At 35.3% G+C, this 26371-nt stretch overlaps 1 protein-coding gene and 1 long non-coding RNA gene across 2 annotated transcripts; one reads left to right on the top strand and one right to left on the bottom strand.

Moving 5' to 3' along the window:
* Positions 1-261: 261 nt before the first annotated feature.
* On the bottom strand, positions 262-26328 carry LOC136816624 (CWF19-like protein 1). The gene is made up of 17 exons (XM_067072962.1): positions 26241-26328; positions 25972-26056; positions 25361-25445; positions 24585-24695; positions 22860-22933; positions 21889-22023; positions 21236-21339; positions 20344-20428; positions 19591-19716; positions 18887-18938; positions 18564-18608; positions 18038-18117; positions 17365-17457; positions 15689-15805; positions 15072-15185; positions 1854-1951; positions 262-491 (listed from the first exon to the last, which is right to left on the bottom strand). Exons 1-17 carry the CDS (start codon positions 26258-26260, stop codon positions 350-352), a joined length of 1566 nt encoding a protein of 521 aa, XP_066929063.1. The 5' UTR covers positions 26261-26328; the 3' UTR covers positions 262-349.
* Positions 3792-6751, top strand: LOC136816625 (uncharacterized). Its single transcript, XR_010847945.1, has 3 exons — positions 3792-3876; positions 4327-4415; positions 6342-6751. It is a non-coding gene; the product is annotated as an uncharacterized lncRNA (long non-coding RNA).
* Positions 26329-26371: the final 43 nt, after the last annotated feature.

The raw sequence follows: 26371 nt of genomic DNA on the forward strand, positions 1-26371 counted from the left end.
CTCAGGATCTAAAAGCTGAAAATGTTACAATATATATGGCTGAGAACATAGCCTGGTAGCCACTTAATCCCTCTCTAATCGAAAAATCCCCTGAAACAAAGTGGAAGTACTGAAATTGCGATTCTCAACCGAGCTTTAAATTCTGAAAAACGTTAAAATATAAAAATTGCCAATATATTTCGGCACTGATTGTCGATGCAATTCATTGAGGTTCACTTTTTCATGCTTTTAAAAGATTCCTCTCCAACCCTCATGCTTTAAACTCACAAAGCACATTACGAATGGAAGTTTGCGTTATAAAGCTTAATTTCGTTAAAAAGTTAGACAATTAAATTAATCGCACCACATTTTAATTGAAATTGAAATCATACGGTTGAAACCTCTTCCGAAACGCTTTTGCTTGGCTGACTTCTTCTTCTCGATTTAGTTTACAACTTTTCCAATCTACGCGGTCAGTCATGTCAAGAACATTCTCCCCGGCAAGTACTTCCCTAAAATTAAAAGACAAAACTGGAAATACAGTTGACTCTCTCTAATTCGATCTTCAAGAGACCAAACATTCAAATTAGAGAACGATTCGATGTACAGAGAGTAAATTTAAACCATTTTTTAGCTGAAGGGAGCTATATTTTAGATCGAATTACAGAAATATTCGAACAATAGATGTTCGAATTAGAGAGAGCTGACTGTACAGTAGAGTCTCAACAACTCAAACCTCAACAACTCGAACTACTACAAGTCGAATGTCTCCTTAACTCGAACAAGTTGGCTGTTCCCTTCAATAAGCTCTAGTTTAGACGCCTCACCTTTCGCCCTGCCTATCTAATTGTAAGAGTAGGCACAAAGTGGGCATTTAAAATCTTTGCTTGGAAAAGATTGAAAGAAGACATTGCACTGACGTCAAAAGTGGGAAATGCATTGACTTTAGACAGCCAACTATCAGGCCACTTTAATTCACAATTAGAATGGGCAGGGTGAAAAGTGGGCCGTCTAAACTAGAGCTAAACAATGCCTTATAGACCTTACACCATATCTCGAAAACTCCAAATTTTGGAGCCCTCAAAGATGATAAAAAAATGTTTCATAAGTGTTCTTATACTCAGCAGTATTTTGGTCTAATTTTTTTTGAGACAGGGGGAGGGATCGGTACTAAAATCTCGGACATGCGAGTACTAAAAGGGTGGTATTTGAAATATTTAGGGCCATTTAGACACAGAGACCACCCAACTTTGGTCTTTTCGGGATCATCTCTCTCAAGAGTGTTGATTTTTGCAACATTTTATTTTGAAAAATTGTAAAAATTCTGAAAAATAAATCACGAAAAATTCTGAAAAAGATTCATAAAAGCATGAAAATTACTAATTTTAGTACCAATTTACTAAAAAAATTCTTAAAATCTTAGTCTGCATACCACCTTGTACCAATTTACTAAAAAAATTCTGAAACTTTAGTCTGGATACCACCTTTTTTGTATTTTAGTACCCAATGGTACTAAAAGGATTTTAAAGTTATTTTTGGGTATACCACGCCACTAAACATCAGGATGTCCTAGATTTTAGTATCGACCGCCCCCTTGTTTGAGAGATTGCATCTTTCAGAATCTACAAAGCCTGGAAATCTTCTCTGAATGTTATAAAATTTTGGGCTCGAACACTCATCATGTTCTTTGCTCTTGAATAAGAAACGTGTAGGCACCGGAGAGAAGCTACCCCAAAGACAACGTTGCAATCGATCAACCATTGTAAAAGTGACATAATAACAGTAGGCATTGCAGCGGAAAAAATTGTATTGGGGGCGAAATCTTTCTATCAGGTGGTTTAAATATTCACAGAGATGCATAAGTGGTACTTTACCTTCCAAATTGTAGAGGCATTTTCCCTTTGACTTTATGTAAGAAACGAGTTTCTTCTCCAACTTCCGCGTAAAAGTATGGTGTTGTTATGGCAACCATCTGAAATTGAAATTTCAAAAATGAAAAATAGTTTAATTATTCTCTGGATAAAATGGGGGGGGGGCTGACTAGGCAATAGGCTATTCCAGAAAAAATTTGTAAACCCCCTGTTGAGGAGGTCTTTTTTGGGAAAGGTGACCCCTGGATATTTGTCAATTTTGCAGGACCACCTAGGATATTTTTCTCATTTTTTGGACCACACTGGATTTTCAACCTTATTCACTGCCCACCCTTTGATTTTTTTCTCATTTTTCGGACCCTGGATTTACATTCGAAAAACCGAACCTCCTGGATTTTTTATTTACCAGGCCACCTTGGACACCTCTTAACATAGGGGTACAGATCATTTTTGGAATAAACAAATTACGCTAGGTGCCCTCTATCAGATTAAACCGCTCATCACCTTCGGCACAATGTTGTAGTTTAGATTACCCTATTGGAACTAATTTTCGCGGGAACTAATTTTCGCGGGAACTAATTTTCGCGGTCAAAAAAAATATCCGAAAAATTGCATTTCGCGGGTTTTAATTTTCGCGGTTTTTTCCATTCTGGAATTTTCGCGGGTTTTAATTACCGCGGTTTTGCCCTTTTTTGGACAAATTTCTTTTATTTTAATTTCTTTTTATTTTTCAAATTTTTCGATAAAATTGGAAAAAATTGTATTTCGCGGGAATTAATTTTCGCGGTTTTCAACTCTCAAAATTTTTCACGGAATCAAATTTTCGCGATTTTGACGAAAAACTGCGAAAAACGCTAGAATTAAAACCCGCGAAAATTAGTTCCAATAAGAGATTATCCAATATAATGTGAGAAAATCAAATAATTAGAGCCAGAATGTCAACGGGCTATTCAAAAGAAAAATGTTATCCCTTGCCAATATCAAGTAGGAAATATATTGATATTTGTCTAGTTGGGTGCCTCACATGGCGTTGAACCATCATTATTTCGGAACCTGTGCAGAATTTGTACCACTAAACTAATGCCGAAAAACGATTTTCTATACAAGATGTTGGGAACTTGGCGGGCATACGGCTAGTTGATATTAAATTAAATTAAAGAAAATAGAGAATTCAAGTTCAAGTTCCAAGCACATGCATGGGACCATGACGACATTATATTTAGACCACGCTTTCAGAAATCTGGTAAATAAGAGATATAACTAAAACACGTGGTTTTTAAAAACGGATAATTTTAGAATGAATATATGCCGTGCCCGGAGTAACAGAATTTGCTCGAGTGTTACAGATGGGTAAACATTAAAATGAAGTTTCTTAAAATAAATGAACAATTCGGTCTAGACACTTAACAAAGAACCGGGGGGGGGGACTCGATTTCTAAACGACGGCATGTGCCACCAAAAAAATGGCTTTTAAAATCGGACCCTTACAGTGCAGTCCTTGAGCAGTGAAAAGGTACCCCTACAGTGCATTTTACCGAACGTTTCTGACCCTAATAGTGTAGTTTGATTTGATGTCCTAATTTGATGAAAATGAACCTGAGATGCCGACACAATGTGCAAAACAAATCAAAATGAGTGCGAGTCAAAACTACTAAAGATAAATCAGATTTTTACTGTCAGCCTTGCAATTCAGCAGTCCCCAAACACACCCTTATAGTCCAGCTAGAAGAAGACAGTGCACTCTATCAAAAGTACACCCTTACAGTGCGTTTCGAGGGTCTCGAAAAACCTACCCTTAAGGGCGGCACATGCCGTTGGTCGGACCATATGCCCCCCCCGGGCAAAGAACATATCAAAATCTCTAGAGTACCTATTGTTCTATACCAATTCTAAGGGAGATAAATAACGTAGATTCAAATGGTTATCGAAAAAAAGAGTAAACTGATATCGATAAAATCTCAGTGAAAACAAAAATTAGATTATTTTGAGACGAACCATTGGAACTTGAACTCTTGGATAGAACTATGTAAGAATATTTTTCTTTTGTACATTGAATAAAAAATATCATCCAGCAGAGATGAGATCAACGATTGCTGGTATGCAACGTTCCAGGTTCAGCATCCTAAGGGGAAGGATATTAGGATCCTGACCAGTAGCGTGGTGGCAGGGGAGGCAGAGAGGGCTACTGTCCCAATGCAGCAGATTCTTTGGGGGCGTCGAAAGACAGTGCCAAGGAAAACCAAATAGTTCCTACGATCTAATTTAGGATTTTTAGCCTCTTTCCGCTCACGTAATTGTTTCATAGATATTTTCTTACTAAGGGGGAGCCAAAATACCAAATTTTGTAATTTACAACTCTAGTTTCAGTTGACCCACCAACGACGCTATCGGCCTTAACAATCTAGAAAAAACAACTATTGATGTTTATGGAGCCCCACAGTGGAGCTGAGTACTGATAAATGATTTCTGTTTTTAGCATTGTAACATTTGAAAACAACCCAAGATGAAGCTGTATATCATCGCGACTCTGTTGGTTTTGGCAACATTGGCCAATGGAAAACCAAGGTAGAGTAGATTAAATATTTACACGTTCTTTGATAAGGAGATCCAAAATTTTGAAGCCTTCAAACGTTCTTAACTTTTTTGAGTTTAAAGCCTAAAAATGTTCTTAACATATTCCTATTATTCACCAATTTGTGTGTATTTTTGTCCATTTTTTAAAGAAATCGGGTGTTTTAGAGTTTACATTACAAAGCCAAAACCAAAAAAACGTGTATACTATCGGCTTTTCGGTCAACAGTAACGTCTATTCCACTTTGTCCTTGTCTATTGTTTCAAATATTATGAGCTTATGTTCGACGTTACAGTCTTTACTCTAGGGGCTGAGTTAGGTCCCGTATGCGCATCGGCGTATAGTCATTTTTTCTTTTGATCATGAAAGTATAGTCCTTGAAGAGTCAGAAAACATGTGTGGCGTTATTTGGATCAGGCTCAAATTTCCATAATGGCGGATTTTAGATTTTCAACCCTTTTTAGCCCTCTTGCTTGAAAAAAATTTTTCTTTGACTTTAAACATAGACATATTATATACCAATCGATCACAAATTTTATGCTGATTGAGAAAAAGGTCAGAATCACGGTCTGAAAATTTCGTTATCTGGAGATATGAAGCACTTTCGATTTCGATTTTTTGAAATGACTACTTTTGGTTCCAGATTTACGTGGCTGTAACATTTGATTGGCTTACTTGATTTACTTGAAATTTTCGGAGGGTCTTGCCTGCCGTTCAAATAATAAAATTCAGAAAAATTTATTTTCTACATGAATTTCGAAATCCATAATGGCAGATTCAAAACTTTCTTTCGTCACATTGGCTATTAGGCTCTGCTAGCCTAAGAAAAATATTTTTTGAGCTTAAAACCCTGCATATTATATACCAATCGATCAGAAATTTTATGGTGATTAAGAAAAAGGTCAGAACCATGGTCTGAAAATTTTGCTATGTCGAGCTATGAAGTACTTTCGTTTTCAAAACTTAGAAAACGTAAGTGCTTCGTATCTCTTGATAAAGAAATTTTCAGACCATGGTTCTGACCTTTTTCTTAATCAGCATAAAATTTCTGATCGATTGGTATATAATATGCAGGGTTTTAAGCTCAAAAAATATTTTTCTTAGCCTAGCAGAGCCTAAGAGCCCATGTGACGAAAGAAAATTTTGAATCCGCCATTATGGATTTCGAAATTCATGTAGAAAATAAATTTTTCTGAGTTTTATTATTTGAACGGCAGGCAAGACCCTCCGAAAATTTCAAGTAAATCAAGTAAGCCAATCAAATGTTACAGCCACGCAAATCTGGAACCAAAAGTAGTAATTTCAAAAAATCGAAATCGAAAGTGCTTCATATCTCCAGATAACGAAATTTTCAGACCATGATTCTGACCTTTTTCTCAATCAGCATAAAATTTGTGATCGATTGGTATATAATATGTCTATGTTTAAAGTCAAAGAAAAAATTTTTTCAAGCAAGAGGGCTAAAAAGGGTTGAAAATCTAAAATCCGCCATTATGGAAATCTGAGCCTGATCCAAATAACGCCACACACGTTTTCTGACTCTTCAAGGACTATACTTTCATGATCAAAAGAAAAAATGACTATACGCCGATGCGTATACGGGACCTAGCTCAGCCCCTAGAGTACTTGTGTCACTCCGAAACGAGGCGGTTCCAAAACACTGCCTGAACGTCAAAAAAGAAGAAAGCAAAATAAATCGAAACGGCCATGCTCCCTTTTTTCTGCTCCGAGACGTTCCGAAATCAGTGTGAATACTTCCTATCCGTAATTTACCATTCGGGAGCGATAACGAAACCATAAAGTCTGAAAATGATCTGAGCCAAAGCTTCCGGGCTCTGAACATCATTTTTATTAGAAACACTTCTTTTTTCGGGACTCACGAATTTCGATTCTGACAATTTTGTCAAATTTTCTTTTAGGCATTTTAATGACAACAATGTACTTGGCAACGAAAACTACTGGCAAAGTTATGAACAACCGAGTAAAAGAAATTTTCGTGAAATTGCACGACGAGGGTTACACAAATGTGGTGCTTATTGTTATCCTAAATCTTGGGTAGTACCTTGTGAAAAAGGCTGTGTATGCAATCCATTAACTTCAAAATGCGAACATCTTCAGCATGGATGAAGTGAAAGTTTTACCGACCCTGTCATCTCTTTTCCTTTTTTTGCTTTATCGTTTTAACCCAAATTCTCACCCTGTCTGGCATTTTTTTGAGATTATTATTTCATTATGATAAAAGGTAATATGATAATTTTATTGTAGTATTGTAATTGTATTGCATTTGAATATAGCGTCATGAAGAATAAAAATATGAAAATCATATAAAGGTTACGTTGTACTCTCTAATATACTACAGTGGAGTCTCTATAATTCGAACGCCAAGGGGGTGATCGTTCGAGTAAAGGAGACATTCGATGGGTAGAGGTTTTTAAGTTGGTGAAATTTATCTCTTTATTACGAATAAGCTGAATAAACAAGCAACATGCTGAATGGACCTACCTGATGATGAGAATCACATAAAAATCACTATGCAAAAAATAAGGAAAAAAATACCAAGTCAATCTCGAGAAATGCTCATTTTGCCTATGGAAAATTCCCCAAATAAGAAAATCCGATTTTTACGGCCAAAAAACATTTTCCTTTTTAGGGAACCTTGCGTTCTATCTTTGTCCAAAAAATTAGAAAAAACTAATGAAGCAATTTCACTCAGTCCAAATAACCCCATTTCTAGGCACTTTTTGGCCCAGATTTGCTCAAATTTTTTTTTTCGAAAATCGGGCTCCGTCAATTTTTGGGAATTCCCATTTTGCGTCACTGTGCAAAAATCAGATAAAACTATTGATCCAATCCCGAGAAAAGCTGGTAACAGACGAACGAAAGTACGAACAAACATCAGTTAATTTAAAGGATCTCCGTGGTAGGTCCAAAAAAGTACATTCGATGTACTGTTTCGCTTATAGGGGTATCTAGGATAGTAAAGTCAAAAACAATTTCGCCATAGTAATTTTTAGCATTAACTAACTATTTAATTTATCAGGGAATAAAACTAATTTATTTTTAACACATACTTTTCTCATTGGATTTCTTTCATCATCTCAAAACGGGGCAGACTTCGTCGCTGTCAAGGCAAAAGGGCAAATCTCAAAATTGATATCTTTGGAAAGTGAGAATTTTTCTATAAGATAAACCTTTGACCACGAGATTCGGCCTTGGGTCATGTAGATGAATCTCTCTTCTATAGATGAAAGGGTCAATTTCATTGTCAACAAGTCATACTTTTATGGACCTACCTGATTATGCATTTAGCACATATATAATTGATATCTACTTGAGCGTGACCGTTAAAACAATCATTCAGAACACAAATAGTGACGATTTCTTAAAATTCGTCGTTCGTTTTCATCATTGATCGTCCCCCGTGCCCATTGGGGTGGTTTTAAGGGAGAGGATTGGAAGGAAAAGAATATCTATCTCATCAAAAAATTGAGGGTTTATAGTTAAGCATCTTTGTGCAAAAATCATAAATAATGAATGAGCCAATCTCGAGAAAAGCTAATAACTAAGTCATTGGTAATTTGCTTATTATAAAATATCGAATTTGGCCTATTTCTCTATAAAAACACGTCAAGCAGCCAAAACTTCTTCAAAAGTAAGCCTTCATGTGCGAAAGAACAACCAATCTAATAAAAAAATTGAGAAATTTGGCTAAAAAACATTAATGTATGCTTATAAATAGTGATTCTTATGGATAAAGATTCAAATTAATATGAAATTTGTCATTCTTTTTTGTCGTTTTTTATGAAATTTGTCGTTCTTTTTGTCTTTTTTTAGTAATGCAGGAATTGTAGTAAGATAGAGCCTCTCTTTGTGCAAAAAATCATAAAGAATGAATGAGCCAATCTCGAGAAAGCTAATAATAATAACTAAGTAATTGGTAATGTGCTTATAAAAAAATATCGACCTTAGCCATTTTTTCTATAAAAACACGTCTAGTAGCCAAATATTTATGTCTAAACACAAATATTCTTCAAAATTAAGCCTTCATGAGTAAAAAATATCTATTTCATCAAAAAATAGAGTAATTTGGCTAAATCGATGTATGCTTACTTAAATAATGATTCTTATAGATAAAGATGCGTTTTTTGAGCTGAAATTTTTTTTTACGAAAATCTGCTTGAGCCATCTTTTACCTATGATGCTACCCTACTTTCATGCAAAAACTCAGAAAAAAATAATGATAAAATATTCCACAAAGTCCAAAAAACACTTTTTTAGCCCTTTTTTGGCTGAAATTTACCCAAAAACTTTTTTTCCGAAAATCGGGCTCCGTCACATTTTGGGCATTGCCATTTCGCATCATTGCGTGAAAAATCAGAAAAAACTAAGAGTCTGCTAAATGACATGCCCTACGTGTCCATGTGCCCTCATATTTTTGACGTGCCCTACGTGCTTGCGTGCTTATGTGCCTACGTGCCCTCCAAAATTTGACGTTCCCGACGTGCCTACGTGCTTGCGTGCCCAAAGTTAGACGTGCCCTCAAATTTCGACGCACCCTCGAGTTTTGACGTGCCCTCGAATTTTGATGTGCCCTCGAACTTTGACGTGCCCTCGAATTTGACGTGCCCTAATATTTTTTTCTTGAACATATCTGGTATTTTTATAATTAGGTTATCTTAGTAGCGTAGAGGAAGAAATTAGATTATGATCCTTAGCGGGATTTCGAAGATAAATTAAACTCACTTTTTAACTAAAATAAGATATTTTTCAATCAAAGTATTCTTACAGATAAAAAATATTTTTTCCTGTAAATCTATCAAAAACGAAGAAAACAAAATATAAAAGAATATTCCCATCAATCTTTTCACAATTTTGCAAAAGTCAACAGAAAAACAAATGACTTTACTTACCTTTGAATTAGGCGATAGTTTTTTATTACATTTTTACGAACGGTATTGTAGAAATGCACTTTGTACATTCTTGTATTTCAAGTCACCTAGAAAGTCATACACCGATCTAAGTCGTACAAGATCTAAATAAGTTCTTACAAGAAACTTCAAATAAGAACTTACGGAATCTTGTAAACTAATTTTAAATCTTAACAAGTTTTTTTGACCAGGGCTATACATTAAAAAAAGGTAGCAAACGGATGTATAAAAAAGTATTGACGGACCTTTTTGCGGTCGGACTAGAAAGTGTCGGACTTCTTAGCGGATTGCTTCTTTGTCTTTTCTATTGTAAACTGTTGATAATAGAAATCCATCTCTGTCCCCTTGAGTGTTCTGTTTTTATAAGAAAAATGAAGCAGAGAAAGTATTCATGCAGTACGTTTGCACGTACTGCATGAATACCGCTTTTCATCAAAATAATATTTGTAGAAGATACCCCAAAAGCTTCCTTGTAAATGAAATCTATTTTTATCAGCGTGTGTTATGAATTTGAGAAGCTTTCATGATTTCTCTTTAAAAATTTCGGATGCAAATATTTTGACAAATATTGTTTCAATTGACTTGAAATTTTTTCCATAATCAGACATACCGACTTGCTATCTGAAAATATCAGTTAGAAAGTGAGGCACCCCGCGGTGTAGCGCGGTATTTCAAATGAAAAAAGTACTATTTATAATCTTACAGAAGAAATTTCTTATAACTTTACTAATGAAAACAATGTTTTTCATTTTTTTAAATTATCATTCACCAATGTTTTACAGACCCTCTTGATAATTAAAAGTTTTTAATCGTGAACGATAAATGCAGCAGCAGAATCATTGGCTAAGAGGAAATCCAAATTTCACGAGTTTGTAATTAAAAAACTTAAATTTCATATCAAATTTTAATGTCAGGGACAGAGATAGAACAAGGCTTTTTTAAATGTGCGTTATCCAGCTCCGCTATAACATATCCCTGAATCAAATAGACAGTAGTCTTTATAAAAAAAGGCTGATTCCTGGGTTGGTTGCAGGATTCTTCATATTTTTTTCTTCCAACCTCTTTTAACTCAACCTCTTATCTACATAACATGTCAGATTGAGAGCAAACAATAAAGTAAACTGGTGCAATAAACAACACTATTTTCATTATTATAGATTATACTGTATAGTGTATAATCTATAATAATGAAAATAGTGTTATTTATTACCATCTAGTTTGTCCCAATTGACAAAGAAAACTAATTGTCTTTTTATTCTATGAAATTTTGGGGCCACATCAGAATTCCAGAACATGAGGGGACGTCAATACTTGAAGAAAGACACGTCGAAATTCGAGGGCATGTCAAAACTTTGGGCACGCAAGCACGTGAGCACGTCGGACACGTCAAATTTCGGAGGGCACGTTAGCACGTTGGGCACGTAAGGCACGCGAGCACGTTAGGCACGTAGGGCACGAAGGCACGTCAAAAAAATTAGGGCACGTGGGCACGTAGAGCACGTCATTTAGCAGACTCAAAAAACTAATGAGCCAATCTCGAGAAAAGCTCGTAACGAACGAACGAACGAACGAACGAACGAACGAACGAACGAACGAACGAACGAACGAACGAACGAACGAACGAACGAACGAACGAACGAACGAACGAACGAACGAACGAACGAACGAACGAACGGACAACGGTTAATCTATAGAACCTCCACCGGGGTAGGTCCAAAAAATGTCTTACCAATCAATGCATTAACCAGAACCATGTGACAAACATGCGTCAGAACAAAAAAGAAAAAAATTCCATGTGTCAGGAGCATAAGCGCTTATGTTTGTTGAGTGTTGTCAAGGAGACACGCATGCTTTCTTTCTTTCTTATTGCAAAATAATACTATGTCGTGACGTTTATTCATTCGACTCAGCGTGCTCACGAGTAAAGAAATAATTTTCGTTATTTTAGTTAAAAATCTCTTAACTTAACTTTTTTCAATAATATTTCAATTGAAACATTATATAAAATCTCGATTGAATTCATAGAAAAAATCAATAACAAATTTCCGCTCAATGTGTTTTCTCTAGGTTTCCGGCCGCTAAATCGGGCCTGCGACTGTCAATTCAGGTCTGCCCTTTAGCAGACGGAAAAATAAGCTTTGGCGCCTCGCGAACGGAGCTTTTTTTTACCGCCAGCTTAAATGAATGAATGAAAGTTTTTTTGGGAAAAAACTTTTCATTGAAACAGGGGGGGGGGCACGCAGTTACTACAAGACATAATGCGTAGTATAAGTTAGTCTGAATCGCAGACCTCTACAAAACCCCATGTAGTATAGGTCTGCTTAATGATCTACCAACCGCTTTCCGGTTCGTTTTTTTTTAATTCGATGTATTTTACAGAATCTTGGCGAGTTAATAATTTGGTTGACATTGATGTGCGCGCAAAAACCATAATTTCGAACGTTTTCAATAGAATGTTTACATTCGAAATTCGAATCCCAGACCAGAAAAACAAAACAGAAAGAAAGATAAAAAACAATCTGATGCGCGCATTTTGTACAGTCTGTAAATTTATTTTTGACTTTCGCTTTTATAAGATATCTGGTCTGTAAATTTATCAAAACTTTTCCTTCAGCTCTTCGGTCGAAGCTAAAAAACCCAAAAATACAAATATGATTATGAACAAAAAAGTGAAAGCAAATAACCAAAAACATTCCAATCTCTTCAAAAGAATTGAAGCTAAGTACATGAGAAAGATAAACATAAAGGCAATCATAGAAGAAGTAATGTCAGAAATATTCAATATAACCCCCAAAATGTACTGTACATACATAACTAAAATACCTTGAAATAATCTGCAACATATTTGTTGAACTGACAAAACAATTATCTGGAGCCCAAGTGATCAACGAATCCAGTGTGGTAAAAGATTATACACTTATACAAGTCCAAATTCAAGCATTAAAAACTAGTTTTATGAAGCTAAATTTTGTTGGTGCACACAGAAGATACATCAGGGCACTTAAATTCAATAAATCTGATTTCTCATCTTTTACAAAATCTCCACATTAAACAAGAAATGAGGAAGAAAAAGAAGCAAACTTCCTTTTTCCGCCTACTTTTTTTTCGAAACCCAAATATATATTCCAATCTATGATTTGGTGCCTCACAGAAAATTTAAACATTACGTAATGTTATATTTGTAGACACTCGCCAGCTAAAAATGTCTTTAGCCGTATATCGGCTAAAGGCGGCAAATCTCTGGACAAAGGAAATATAGCTTTTTAAGCATCCTCTATAAGGAGCACGAATCCGTTAGTGGATGCCAGCAGCCTAAGTATAAGTGTCTTTTCGGAACTTTTTTTCTCTAGGACCACCACCCATTGCAGTTACTACACCAGGGACTACACCAGGGTAGTAACTGTTTTCAGAAAAAATTTTTAGGCACCACCCCTGTTTGCATTTACTACACTGGGTAGTAACTGTTTTCCGGGAAAGAAATTCAGGTACCACCCCCATTTTTGGGTGGAAATATCAAAGACACCACTCCTATGCGACTTTGCGACATTGTGTAGAAATATAATGTTTACTTTCACTTTCATTTAACAATGAAAGTACACCAATACATATAAACAGATATAAAATAAGAAAAGTGCAAATACTAACAAACAACTGAAACTCGAAATGCCCATTTTGGGAAGCTCTGAATAGCAATATAGTGGAATCTCAAAGCAAAAACTGACAAAATTACGTCAAATAAATGTTATCATTTGGGCATAACTTAAGTTTTAAATCCGTCATTATTTTGTGTAGTTGTCAACAAAAGTACTAAGAAATGACTGAAGGGTATATAACTGGTTTCCATCTCAAAGTTTCATAAATTTGAGGCTACCATACAATAAAAACATCCAAATTCAGGCAACAACTACCAAGAAGTGGTGTATTTACCCCCTGATTTGCCCACAGTGACCCTGATTACAGACAATGAAAACCACAAATAACTTTCCCATTGCTCCTACTACAAAATTATCCTTGTTTCAGTGGTCAGAAATAAAATTGGTACACCATAAAACCGCTTTATGGGTGAAAAATAGGTCCAAAAACGATAAAAATCGCCTAAAATGGGCATTTTTACCCCCTGGTTTGTCCATTTGCACCCTGGTTTTGTTAGTTTTAAGTCAGCATTGTAATCTTTCAGGATATATTACACGAAAATCAAGTTAAAACTATTTTTGATGACGTTTTAACCAAGATTAGTGGTGAAAATTGCTCAAATAAGGTAAAAACCCATAAAAATGGGCAATTTTACCCCGTGCAGCCCTGAAATAATACTAAATACTGTCTGTTTGAAATTTTTCTGATGTATTGCATCAAGGTCTATCATAACACCTAGTTTGTGTCTCATTAAAAGTTGTTTGGGTAGGTCCCAGACTTAAAAAGAGTCAAAATTTAGTTAAAATACCCAAATTTTACTCCGATTTTTACCCGGTTTTTAATCCCATTATCCAAAATCGAACGTAAAAAATGTAAACAAACACAAGTGATACTTTTATGGACTTACCTGGTTATGTATTTAACACATATATAATTGATATCTATGTGAGCATGACCATTAAACAATCATTCAGAACACAAATAGTGATCTATTAAAATTAGTCGTTTGTTTCTTATAAAAAAACGTTTAGAAACCAAAATTTCATGCTCTTGAAATATTCTTTCATATTCAAGACTTCGTGAGCAAAAGAAATATCTCATCTCATCAAAAAATTGAGTAATTTGGATAAGAACATTGATGTATGCTTATTAACAGTGATTCTTATAGATAAAGATGCATTTTTTGAGCTGAAAAATTTGTTTTTTACAAAAATCTGCTTGAGCCATCTTTTACCTACTTTCATGCAAAAAATTTGCCCAAAAACATTTTTTTTCAAAAATCAGGCTCCGTCACATTCGAGGGTTTATAGTTATGCATCTTTGTGCAAAAAATCAAATGAACCAATGAGCCAATATCGAGAAAAGCTAGTAACTAACGAACGAACGGACGAACGAACGAACGAGCATACAACGGTTAATTTATAGGACCTCCACCGGGGTAGGTCCAAAAGTTCATCTTATACAAAGATTTTCAATATGCTAAGTGACTTATTTCGAGATTGGTCCTTCTTCTGCTTTGACAACGACGACTTGTAAATTAAGCCGTTGAAATGGGAAATATTCAATATATAATACCCAGGGGGTGGCACTCAAGCGTTTACTATCCCTCCTACGTACGATAACATCGTCTACAAAATTCAATCGAATATCTCGTGATCTAGTCATCAAAACCTTATATGCACAACATTTTTAGTTAATACGTTCCAATGCCCATTTTTGTGAGACTGGTTTGGAAATGTAAATCTAAATAGAAAACTGACGATATTACCAAAAAATATGACGGAGTTTTTTGCCGGGGGCCTAATTGTAGATCGTAGTAGATAATTGTAGTTTTCTTTGATAATTAAAGGAGCTTCAGAATTTAAAAAAATATATATTGTTGGCATATTTCCAGCATTTTTGACAAGAAAATTTTTTTTAACAAAAATCGGGCTTCGCCACATTTTTGGTATTGTCATTTCTAAATTAAGTCGCGATTAAGTGTGTAATCTACGTAAACTTTTTTGCCCAGTACAGACAAACTGTTTTGAACGCTTGGTATTTTTTTCTAAATAACAGTGAAAACGCGCAAAAAAATATCCCACTAACCTCCGTCAAATCCTTTTCTTCCGGTATTCGCATCAACTCCATGCAATATTCTTGTGCGCATTCTTCAAAAGAAGTCTCTATGTTTTCTTCCAATGATTTTCGCACACCTACCACCTGAAACAAAATTCGAATTTATTGAAAAGGTGCACCAAAAAAAGTTCCTTGCAATTTTTGGTTTTAAAAAAGCTCTTCAACAAGGCCCATAATATTGAAGCTTCTTAAAGAGTTCTTTACTATCTTTCGTGAAATTTCCTTTTCCCATAAGGAATTCCTTGTATTTATTTCGTAAGATTTCATAATAAACATGAAATGTCAGATTGCAACTAAACTGAAGTTAATTTAAAAATCTGACCTGCAATTGTAAATGATTTGTAGAAATTTCCGATTATACCATTTCTGAAGTCTCAGGCCTGCCCCAAATTTCCATGACAGAAAGACACACAGACAGACAGATAGTAGCCGGAATGAACACACTCACTAACCTGTAACTGTAAATGCTGTGTATAGAAGTTCCATTCAATTCTACCATTTTTGAAATCTAAAGCCTGCCCTCAATTTCCACGACATAAAGACACACAGACAGATAGTATTGTAGTCGGAATGAACAACACACTAACCTGCAATTGCAAATGCTGTGTATAGAAATTTCGTTCAAACATAACAATAGTTTTCTTTTCTTTTTCAAACATTTTTCGAACACAATCTTTATATTTTTCCATTTCCATTCGGACATCCTATGATAAAAAAAAGTCAGTACAATTTCTTTGGACACCTCCTTCTCACAGACAGCTGGAGTTTTTACAAGCTCTTATTTGATTTGGTTGGTCGTGGTTAAGATGTAATAAAAAAATATTATTACTTTTTCTAAATAACGCGTCATTTCTATCACTTTAACCCTACTTACGGAGAGCTATTTGGGTCCCTTAGAACTGCAAGGGGGGGGGCACATAGTGCCCCCCTTGGATAACTTAGGATAGGAACATTATTTGGTCATGAAATTTGGTACAGCAATGCTTAAACCTATAACAAACAAATTTATCAAAAAATAATTTTGAAAATTGAATGCAATTTTTGATGACGTCATCAATTGTATCAACAATTGGCAAAAATAACCCAAAAAACTCAAAAAAAATGATGTTTCTTAAAATTGCTATTGAAACAGATGGAGAAACACTATCTCCTTCATTTTGCTTTTATTTGAAAGCGTTTACAATGTACTAAATGGAAATTAAAATCTAAATCAACAATTTTGTCGTGATGTTCTACTAGAGCGCCAAAATCGAAGAAAATGTTTTAAACTTTCAAAACCGCGTAAAATCAGAACATTTCAACTTTTTCAAGTCGGTGATACTTTTTTTTGTCATATCTATATTCATTTTTTGCTGCTAATTCTCTTGTAAGATGAAATAGAAGCAATACAAGTGAAATGGACAATTAAAGTATACCTGGTAGCATGTTATAGTATCTTGAAGTAAGCACGCAAAAAAGAGCAAAATAGCCTGCGCTGCAGTTGTGGGATGGTAGTGGTCACCGACAAACCTGTCATTGGGACTAAAATAATTGACCAATGAAAAAAATTTTTTAACCATAACATTCCCCATAAAATTTGATGAAAAGTCATAAAATTTCAGCTTCATAGCCTCACTAGTTAAAAAATGCCAGCCAATTTTCTAACAGGGGGGGCACTTTGTGCCCCCCTCTCAGTAGGTAGGGTTAAATGACCAATTAGTGAAGTATCTTGTAAAAACTCCAGCTCATCCCCACAGACCCGGTAGATTTTTTCAGCCAGTGGGGGTAGAAATAACGGATCAAAACTCGATGGGGATTGGTATTCCCATGTTTTTATTGCTGGGAATTTGAAATTCATTGTTTTTGAGTCAGAAAATTCAGTGGGGATGGAAAACATAGCACAATATTTTTCAGTGAGGATTTCCTTATCTGATTATATTCAGCGGGACAGATCAGAGCATACTCATCCACTCGGGACGATATTTTGGCCAATTATTCAAAGGGAAGGGGACCCAGGGGGGTCTGTGAGAAGGGGTGTATTAGTATAAGATTGTTAATTATCTTAGATTATTTTGGGTCTCCAAGTCTTATGGTCTTATACAATTTGTACTTATAAAAATAAACGTAGTTATAATCACGCGAAAATGTTTTGCTGCAGAAATGCCTAATTTGCAATCACATCGTGTATTACGATGCCAAATATATACAAATAAGCGGATTTCTAGACCTGTGGGGATTCGAAAGACTCATCGAATGACAGAATAGAAATTTCTACTATACTTACATCAGGCAAAACAGAGGTCGCGTTGTGATGTGCGATAGGACAAATGAGTATATGATCTTCATTCAGAGCTCCTTTTGCAAGTGCAACGTAACACTAAACGTAAAAGAAAAGAAAAAGAATTCATCACCTTTATTTAGGCTTTTTTCACATTTACGTAAAATTTTACTGAAGAACTTACGACAAATCGTTCGTAAGGCTGTCTTTGGGGAATTTCCCTGACATTCCTGCAGTTCACCACAATAAGTTCTCGCCAAAATTCAAAATATTTTAGGATTCTTGCCAGCAAGTAATCCGTTATTAAATGCAGTACATATAAAATCAAATGTAAAACGAAATCAAGTTAAAGAATATTTCTGTACTGAGGAACGGCCTAAACAAAATTAAATTCTAGAAGAAATGAACACAGCAAGGAATTTTGCATAACCGTGCGAATGATTTTGCAGTGGGAGGCCTGGTAACGCAACCCTCTTTTTCGGGGATTGGCGGGTCCAATCAATATATTTTCAGGTTTACTCGCAAGGGTAGATGAACCCGACCGGTGAAACGGCACACCAAAGACTGACTATCAATTATCTCCGATGGGAAATTGACCCGCTCTTTTAGAGCTTTAGCGTGGGCGGCCGCCAATCCGTCATCGAAATATCAGATAAGGGACGAATGAATAGCTACAAACCTGTTCACCAACACTGATGACTAGATGTTTCTCCACATTTTTACTTCCCAGACAGAACCAACAATCTGCTGATAAAGGCGCTATTATGAAAAAAAGATAAAAATACTGTTAACATATTTGACCCCCGAGAATTCCACACAATGCTTTGTGCGGGAAAAATTTCACCGTGAAAAGCATTGTGGGCAATTTTCGGAGGTCAAATCTGTGTTTTCACGTTAAGACGATATCGTCTATTCGACGTTCAAGTAATTCGATAATACCTTAAGTCATCGTCAACAGAAACTCTCATAAACGAGGCTTTACTATTTTCCCTTATTCGATGAAAATCCCATTTCCCGTGAAAATTGAATTAGAGAGCGTCAAGTCAACTGTACTATAAGGAATTTATTGATTATTAAAGGTTGAGCCAACCATTAAAAGCGAAAAAAAAAACAATGTACTAGCCTTGCAACCAAACCCTTAAAGTAATAAACAATGGAAATCTCTTTGAAGAAAAGAAGTATTTTTAGGAGCTAAAAGATCATACGAGGTCCTTTTGGTGTTTTCTTCGTCTTGCCTTCGTCATTTGAACCTAAGAATTTGAAAAATCAAAAGCTAAAACTTCAAAAAGTAAAAAGTTGACATGGCAAACTCTTTACATTTTACTTCAACAAAAAGTTTCTAGGTCTGTAAAAACTAACCCAGCAAACGTGTTTTATCAAAAACTTCGTTTAACTTGAATATAAAAACTTTAAGTTTCATTGTTATTAACAAGAGTAGAATTATTATAAGCTTTGGGCCACAAGTGGAATGTATGTGTGACATGTAAATTTTTGTAACCTAACAAAACATGACAAACTATCTATTTACCATGCTTTCGTTTTCTGTCATCCGTTCGGAAAAAGAATTGTTGATTTTCTTCCTGAAAAAGATTATAATAATGAGCTTTCTGTTTTATTTAATACACATACAGGGAGGGCTCGGACAAACCTTTTCAAGTCGAAAATAAATTCTTGAAAATGTGTGAATAACCCTGGAAATGACAATATTTGCAAGAAAAAACTTTATACCCCTGGACGCCCTGGGAATAAAAAAAGGTTTCATTTTATAGACTCCCTGGATATTCTTCTTAGATTACCCCCTGGAAATGTTCGTCCACCCCTTGTATGGATTTAAAAGGGAATGGCTAAGTAGAAATAGGCGAGAGGTAAACCTACACCTAGAATTGTTTTGCTTTAGCCAATCACCGCGCACAAAAGCTCATTCAATATTTATCCCAAATCTAGATGAAAAATATCAAAGCGGTGCGCCAACCTGGGCAGATCGTCTTATGGAGCCAGGTCTTAGGATTGAATACGTGTCAGCGCAGAGTAATCAGAACCTGCACGGAGATTAATCACTAGACAGTACTGATTTTAACAGGTTTTAATAGATTTTAAAAGTAAAGAAACTCAAGCGTATTAAGAAAATCTTAAGCCAACATGTAAATCTTAAAATTTCAGAAGATTAAGAACAGCCCAACCGGAGTCAAAATTTACTGGTTCCTATAAAAAAAATCGTGTGATGGTTTTTACCTCTGATGCATTTTCTTTTGTTTTGTTGATCTTTTTATAAGGACAAGGTATGACGACTTCGGGCTGTTTAATAAGTTCGTTACGATCGCATATCGACATTGGTGTTATACTAAACGCGTATAAACCCTGAAAAAATAAATAAATACAGCCCCTGCTCAATTAGTTTGTACAGAGACCCGATATCTACTAGCTAATTTCAAAATTCATTGACGTAGAGGGTCTGTTGTTGTCTTTTCTGATTTGAGATTTTTCAAACTGACCGCTGCGATGGAGTGCGGGTGAGAGAGGGGAAACACCGAGAGAAGTGTTGCTATTCATAAATAATACTTCATCGCAGAGGTTTCCGTACGGGGATTTTTCTATCAAACAGGCAATGCGCAGTGTACAACGAAACGATAAACGTGAGATAAAGTACTCTGTACCGCCCGAATAGGGTTGGTCTCACAGAAAGCTTTCTTTGTAGTCTTATGTAGGGAATACCTCTAGACTAAGGTAAATATTGGCTATTTTGAGCAAATTAAGACACTTTGTTTCGAAAGCTGAGAATATTTTCAAAATGGGGTGCTAAGAAAAGGAGGGCGGAGATTTTACAGTGGTCAAACCAACGGAATCTTACATAGAATTTTAGGACATAATTTTGAAATTTCGGTGAATTATGCAGAATTTTGAGACGGTAATACCTCTTTATTTACTTCACTAAGACGGTAATTATGGCAACTTAGAGTATTTTTCCAAACTTTTTCTATATTATACCTTTTGATTGTTTTCATTGACAATTGGAGCCATTGAGACGAATCTTGAAACATGTCTTTGCTCTCCTTGTAAAATTTCATGATTTCTATAGGGGAAAAAACAACTAGTAATACCATTATCAACATTGGTATATTGATGGGTTTTGGGCTAGGCTAAATTTTGTCAATACACCTGAATTGTTTTTGAACTCTCAGGTTCCTATTATGGCAGGGATTTTTCCAAGCACTTTGAGCTGGGACCATTTTTGTAAACTTAGATTGAATTTCTAATATGCCTGAAAGGGAACTTGCTCAGCAAAGCTGTACATTGGTGAGGTTGGGAGTCTTGTGGGTGTTTAGAGGGCGAAGCTCCCAAAAACTCTTGAATATGTAGATAACAATTAGTTATTGTTGCTCATAAACAACAAAAAAGGTTAATTTCGCTAGAAAAAATCTCGTTCATTTTGGATTGATTTTCAAAGTATTTTGGCCGGTATACGGACACAAAAGTGCTTAGAAAAATAATTTGAAAATAATTTCAAAACTCCTGCAAAATAAGGAAATTATAGTTTAGCATTATAGTTTAACTTTTGACAGCTAAAGTTATCTTAAAAAGTCACGGGGAGGGGTCACTGCAAGAATAAGAGGAATACGATAAAGGTTTCATTACAGTGGTGAAAATCTTACCGTAAGTTGGTCTAATATCGACATCCCTCGTCTAATTCCGACACCCTTTTTTAGAGACAGGAATAATATGAAAGCTTGAATCAGTGATTGAAAAAGATTAATTCCTCTCTGACGGTTAAGCAAAGAAAAACAGTTTCAACCTTTCTATCAATTTCAGCTGATAAAAAGGGTGTCGAAATTAGAGGAGGGATGTCGACATTAGACCAAGTTACGGTACTACTACCAACCTGTAAGGCGGGGCTTCAAAATAACGTTCATGGTGGCAAGTGAAATGATACCTCGGTTTCAACAACAAAGTCAACTCACTAAGAAGTTGAGACGAAGGTGCTTCCTGAATGAAAAAATGAGACAGTCTTTCATGTTGGGAGAAAAGATTTTTTAATTCAACTAATTCTATCAGTCATCAACAGGCGATCATTATTATTATCTAAGTCTTGTATTTCGAAGGACTGTTAAGTGAAAAGTGAAAATATTCTTAGAATAACATTCTTCCTTTCATGAGAGATTACCTATAGAGTTTTTCATTTTGCTGTTGACGGAGCCGGGAGTCCGTTCAATTTCCTACTTGCGCTAGACCTAACATAAGTTTAGGTGGGGCAACACACAAACTTTCAGCTCCACGTTACTCTAGGTCAGATTACCTAAACTAAGACCATGTTCGCAAGTAACGGTTCCGTTTCGCTCTGAAACGAAATGAAACCATTTTATTGGTCAGAAGTGACATAAAACTTGAATTTAACCAATAAAATGGCTTCATTTCACTTCGGAGCAGAACGGAACGGAACCCTAGCGTGTGAACGTAGTCTAAGCTACTGATTCGCTTAATTGGCGTAGACCGTGGATTGAAATGCTAACTGTGACTGTACAACAAGTTCTTTACCTCCACTCTGAGGACAGAATCCATTCCTTTTGGCCATGATGACGTCATCAAGATGTCAACACCATTGAATTGATCATCTCTCATTATTTGCTCTTTCAGCTTGTCAATATCAAATTTTGTGAAAGATAGAGTATTCTGTCGGGTGATAAAAAACATGAAGGAATTATAACGAGCATGGGATCAACGTACAAAGTTGCCAAACAACAGACAGTCGGGTGCAACCGACAATTCTCCATGTTCTTCCACGACGGCGAAAGTCTGAATGGAAACGAGGCTGAAAAAGCTGAAAAATAATTTCATGACCCCGCATATCAGTTTTTTTCCCGCGCTTTTGCCAAAAGAATCGCACTCGCAGGGATGGGATAACATCAAGAGTTTATCTTCAAAACAAAACGTGCGTGTGTAAGAAGTCCCTTAATGCCGTGCCTTGAGTCATTCAAGCCCAGTTGCATCTTATTCATAATAATACGATATGCGCCCAAGTAGAGACATGCGCATGCGTAATTTCTCGTTCTTTTAACCATCTAGCATTAATTAGCGCAATGTAGTAAAAGGAATCATTATTTAAGGGTGGTGTCACTTCTAAGGTCGGGGGTTGGAAGGGCAAAAATGTGTCGTTCTTTGTCGTTGTTTTTTTTATTTATCGTTCTTTTTATCATTTATCATTTTATCATTCTTTTTATCATTTTATTGACGCTTTTTAATAGTTATTTGTCGTTCTTTTTAGATGGTCTGGAAACGTTAGTTGAACAGTCTCATACAATACATGTGACGAAAAAGTGCTTTTCTACTTAAAAATGAATCGTATGCCGTAGAAAAAGACTCCAAGCCAACATCTGATTTTTTGTGTAAGTTATTTCAGTAAAATTAACGTAAACTTGTCTTAAACTTAGGAGGAGAAATAAACAGCTACTTATCTAAGAAAATACCAACTCGACAAAACTGCAAATAAATAACAAAAACCTACTAACTTGTGTTTTATTTTCATTTCCAGAAACATATGCTATGGACAAGCCACTTGAAGTCTTAAATATTCCTTTGCGACCTGTTAAAATAAAAATTAAGAAAATTTACGGGAAAGTCGACAAATATCATACACACGACGGATTTAAGTGAAACGATAACGAGCAGTATTTTTAGTAGAGTAAGCCATTCGCATTTCTGAACAAATTATTACAGAAACCTTCCATAGAGTTAAGTCGATACTCTATAATTCGAAGGTCTCAAACTCGAACAAATTTGCACTGCCGTGGGTGTTCATGTTATGGAAACTCTACTGTATATAACATTTACGATGAAAACTCGTTTAATTTTTTTATCAGACTTGATTTCAATAAAACCTTTCTGTAGTACCTCATGTATGTAACCTTTTATAAAAGGAAGTAACCCAGAGAGACTGTTTCGGGCGGCCTGCGCAATCAAAGAAAGGCCGAAATTGTTGATTTACTGTTGTTGCCAGTTAATCAGGAGTGAGTTTATGTATGTGTGTTTTTCTGTGGTAGAGACTGTTAGTTTCTGATTTGTTTAGATCCTGATCAATTGAGAACGACGGTAAGCAAGCACTTTTACAGTCCTCGATTTTGCGGGTCAAAATTGCGGGTTATTCCAAATCGCTTACCTTATCGGGGAAAACTTCGTCGGGGAAAATTTTCGTCAGGGAAAAATATTCGTCACTTGCTGGTAGTTGGTAAACGCATTAACAGTCAGGAACTATTGCAAATTAGGCTATGTTCGCCGATTCTGGCCTAAATTGGATACGATGGCCTAATTAAGCCAGAAATTGTAGCCTAATTAGGCTAGATTAGATTTCATAAACAGCCTTTTTTAAAGAGCCATTATAAAAGAAAAATCAGCTATATAAAAAAAGACCTTTCTCGATTTTAAAATGTTTAATCAATCTATCATGTGTACATTTAAATACATATTTGTAAGATCAACAAAAACAAAACTATACTTTTAAAGCCCACGACAACAACAATTATATCATGATACTAAGGTTTTTTCATTTTTCAGACAAAAAAATGGCGCGCTGCATGTAGAACTTAAATCGGCTAATTTAAAAAAAATAATATCATCTTTTCACTCCGCTCTAAAAAGAGAAATTTTTTTCGCTTTGAATACTCTTCTTAGTCCAAGTAACAAATCCATGTAGTAAGATTGACTCGGATTTTACTTGTTCTCAAGATATTTAGGTTTGAATATTTCATATATCAAAATTAAGCCATTAATATCCTAACTAGAATACAAATTCTGGCCTAATTAAGCGAACATCCTAGTTTGGCCATCATAACCTAATTTGAAATAGTTCCTTACTGATTTAAGGCCGGGGAAAATTTTCGTCGGGGAAACATATTCGTCACTTGGCCAAAATATTCGTCACTTTTCCCCGATAAGGTAAGTCACTCCGCCGTCCTCAAAAGTGCAAATACATAAACTCACTAGGAGTTAGATACTATTTTGTCGCTGTTATAGAAAACACAAAACAGCATACAAAGACTTGCTTGTAGTAGGGGCTATTATTTAGGACCCGTGACAACAATTGCTGAGCTTTATTTGATTACCCTCTCTCTCAAGTTTTTAAATAGGTCTTCTTTTGAATGAGGCAAAAAAATTCCGTTCCGGAAATTGTTATCACGGGTCATAATTAATGGGCCCCCTAGTATTGCTAGTAATAAATACAAAAATTCTTTCCATACCTAGATGAAGGACATTGTCATATATTTCCTGTCCATCCTCTATTTTTTCACTTTGGAAATATTTTTCTTGTACTTTGGTAGTTGGACCAAGGATATACACGGGGACGTCAACTATAAGAGGAAGAACGAGATAAATCTATCAATAAAAGATTTTTTGGCCTGATCTACTGCCATCTACAACTACCGTTGCACCAAATATATTATTCTTTCTACACTAAAATGCACATCAAGCTGGACCTGGACCTGGACTAAAAAGAGCAGTTAAAAATATTATAAAACAAGAAACATGCTGAATGGACCTACCTAATGATTAACATCAGATGAAAATAAGAAAAAAGTGACAATAATTGTACAAAAATTCAGAATGGAAAAATAAAGCTTGTGCGTTGAATAATGTAAAATGGTAAAAAGGAATTTCCCCAAATATGAAAAAGACTTAAACCATTCAGGCCCAAAAAACCTTTTAAGCTGTTTTGGCCCAAATTTGCCCAAAAAAATTTTCCTTAAAAATCTGGCTCCGTCACATTTTGGGCATTGCCATTTTGCATCATTGTGCAAAAAATCAGAAAAAACTAATGAGCCAATCCTGAGAAAAGCTGGTAACAGACAGACGAACGGACGGACGAACGGACATGGGTTAATTTATAGAACCTCCACCGGGGTACCCGGAGGTAGGTCCAATAAAAGTCGAAATAAGCCAGTAATTGAAGACCCTCCCCCCTACGAAGGTGAACGTAGGGTTAATTTTAAGTTAATAACGTGGGTCGATAGCAAACCTGAGGGCTTTTTATTGAGAATTTTCTTCCAATTTTGCTCACAAGAAGGATCATCTGAGAAAAACTGTCCACAACAAAGTACCATCTGAAAAACATGAAAAACATAAGGATATATTATTTTTTATGTTATTAGGGAGATACCACACTAGCAATTTTGATGTTATTGAGATATTATGAGGGGAAATCAGCAATTTCTCCCTTTTTAATGGTCATTTTAATGCCTCGAAATGGCTGACTATGTTGTTATAGATTAGATATTGAGATATCATAAGGGCAAATCACCAACTTCTCCTTTCCATTTCTTGTAATACCCAAAAATTTGAAATACCCCAAAATACCACTAAATGGCTGTCTACGTCATCAGCAATTGATTCAATATCCCAGCTGGCACACAACGTTTTTCTAACGTTCACAACGTCCATAAGACGTTAGATAAACGTTGAAACGACGTGCTGGGATTGTATGTCGTGCAAAGAGGTCTAAGGCTTTCATTTTATTGGATGACTTCTCTTCAGATTAACTCCAGAGTTTATTAAAATTCTATGAAGCTCATCATTATCATTTATTATACCTCATAAGAGACAATGTTGTGGTATAAGCTTTATTCTTACCTCAAATGGTCCATTTTTCTTTTGGATGCTTGATATTTTTTTAAAGAATTTTGAGAAGTTTCCATCAACTGACCCACAAACTAATCTAAAAATGGAGGTACACGCTTTTAGAACTAATTATACATTAATTATAAGAGCATAATACTGAAAATTTTAGAGTTACACAAAAACCCTTTAACAACATTAAAATTTCGACTCCGTATTATTTACAAATTTCATTATCGTCAATGCTCAACCATGGTCGAGATATTCATAAGTTTAATACTTACATTTTCAATGAAGTAGCCATTGTATAATTTCCTTTTTGTTGATATAAATAATTGGTAAAATTCTTCTTTAAATTTTTGGTATTATTTCTTTTCTATGAAAAAAAGTCAGAAAATATCAAGTGTTGACTTAA

Source organism: Clytia hemisphaerica, unplaced genomic scaffold (genome assembly GCF_902728285.1).
Source record: "Clytia hemisphaerica strain Z4C2 unplaced genomic scaffold, Clytia hemisphaerica genome assembly, whole genome shotgun sequence".
Taxonomy (NCBI): domain Eukaryota; kingdom Metazoa; phylum Cnidaria; class Hydrozoa; order Leptothecata; family Clytiidae; genus Clytia; species Clytia hemisphaerica.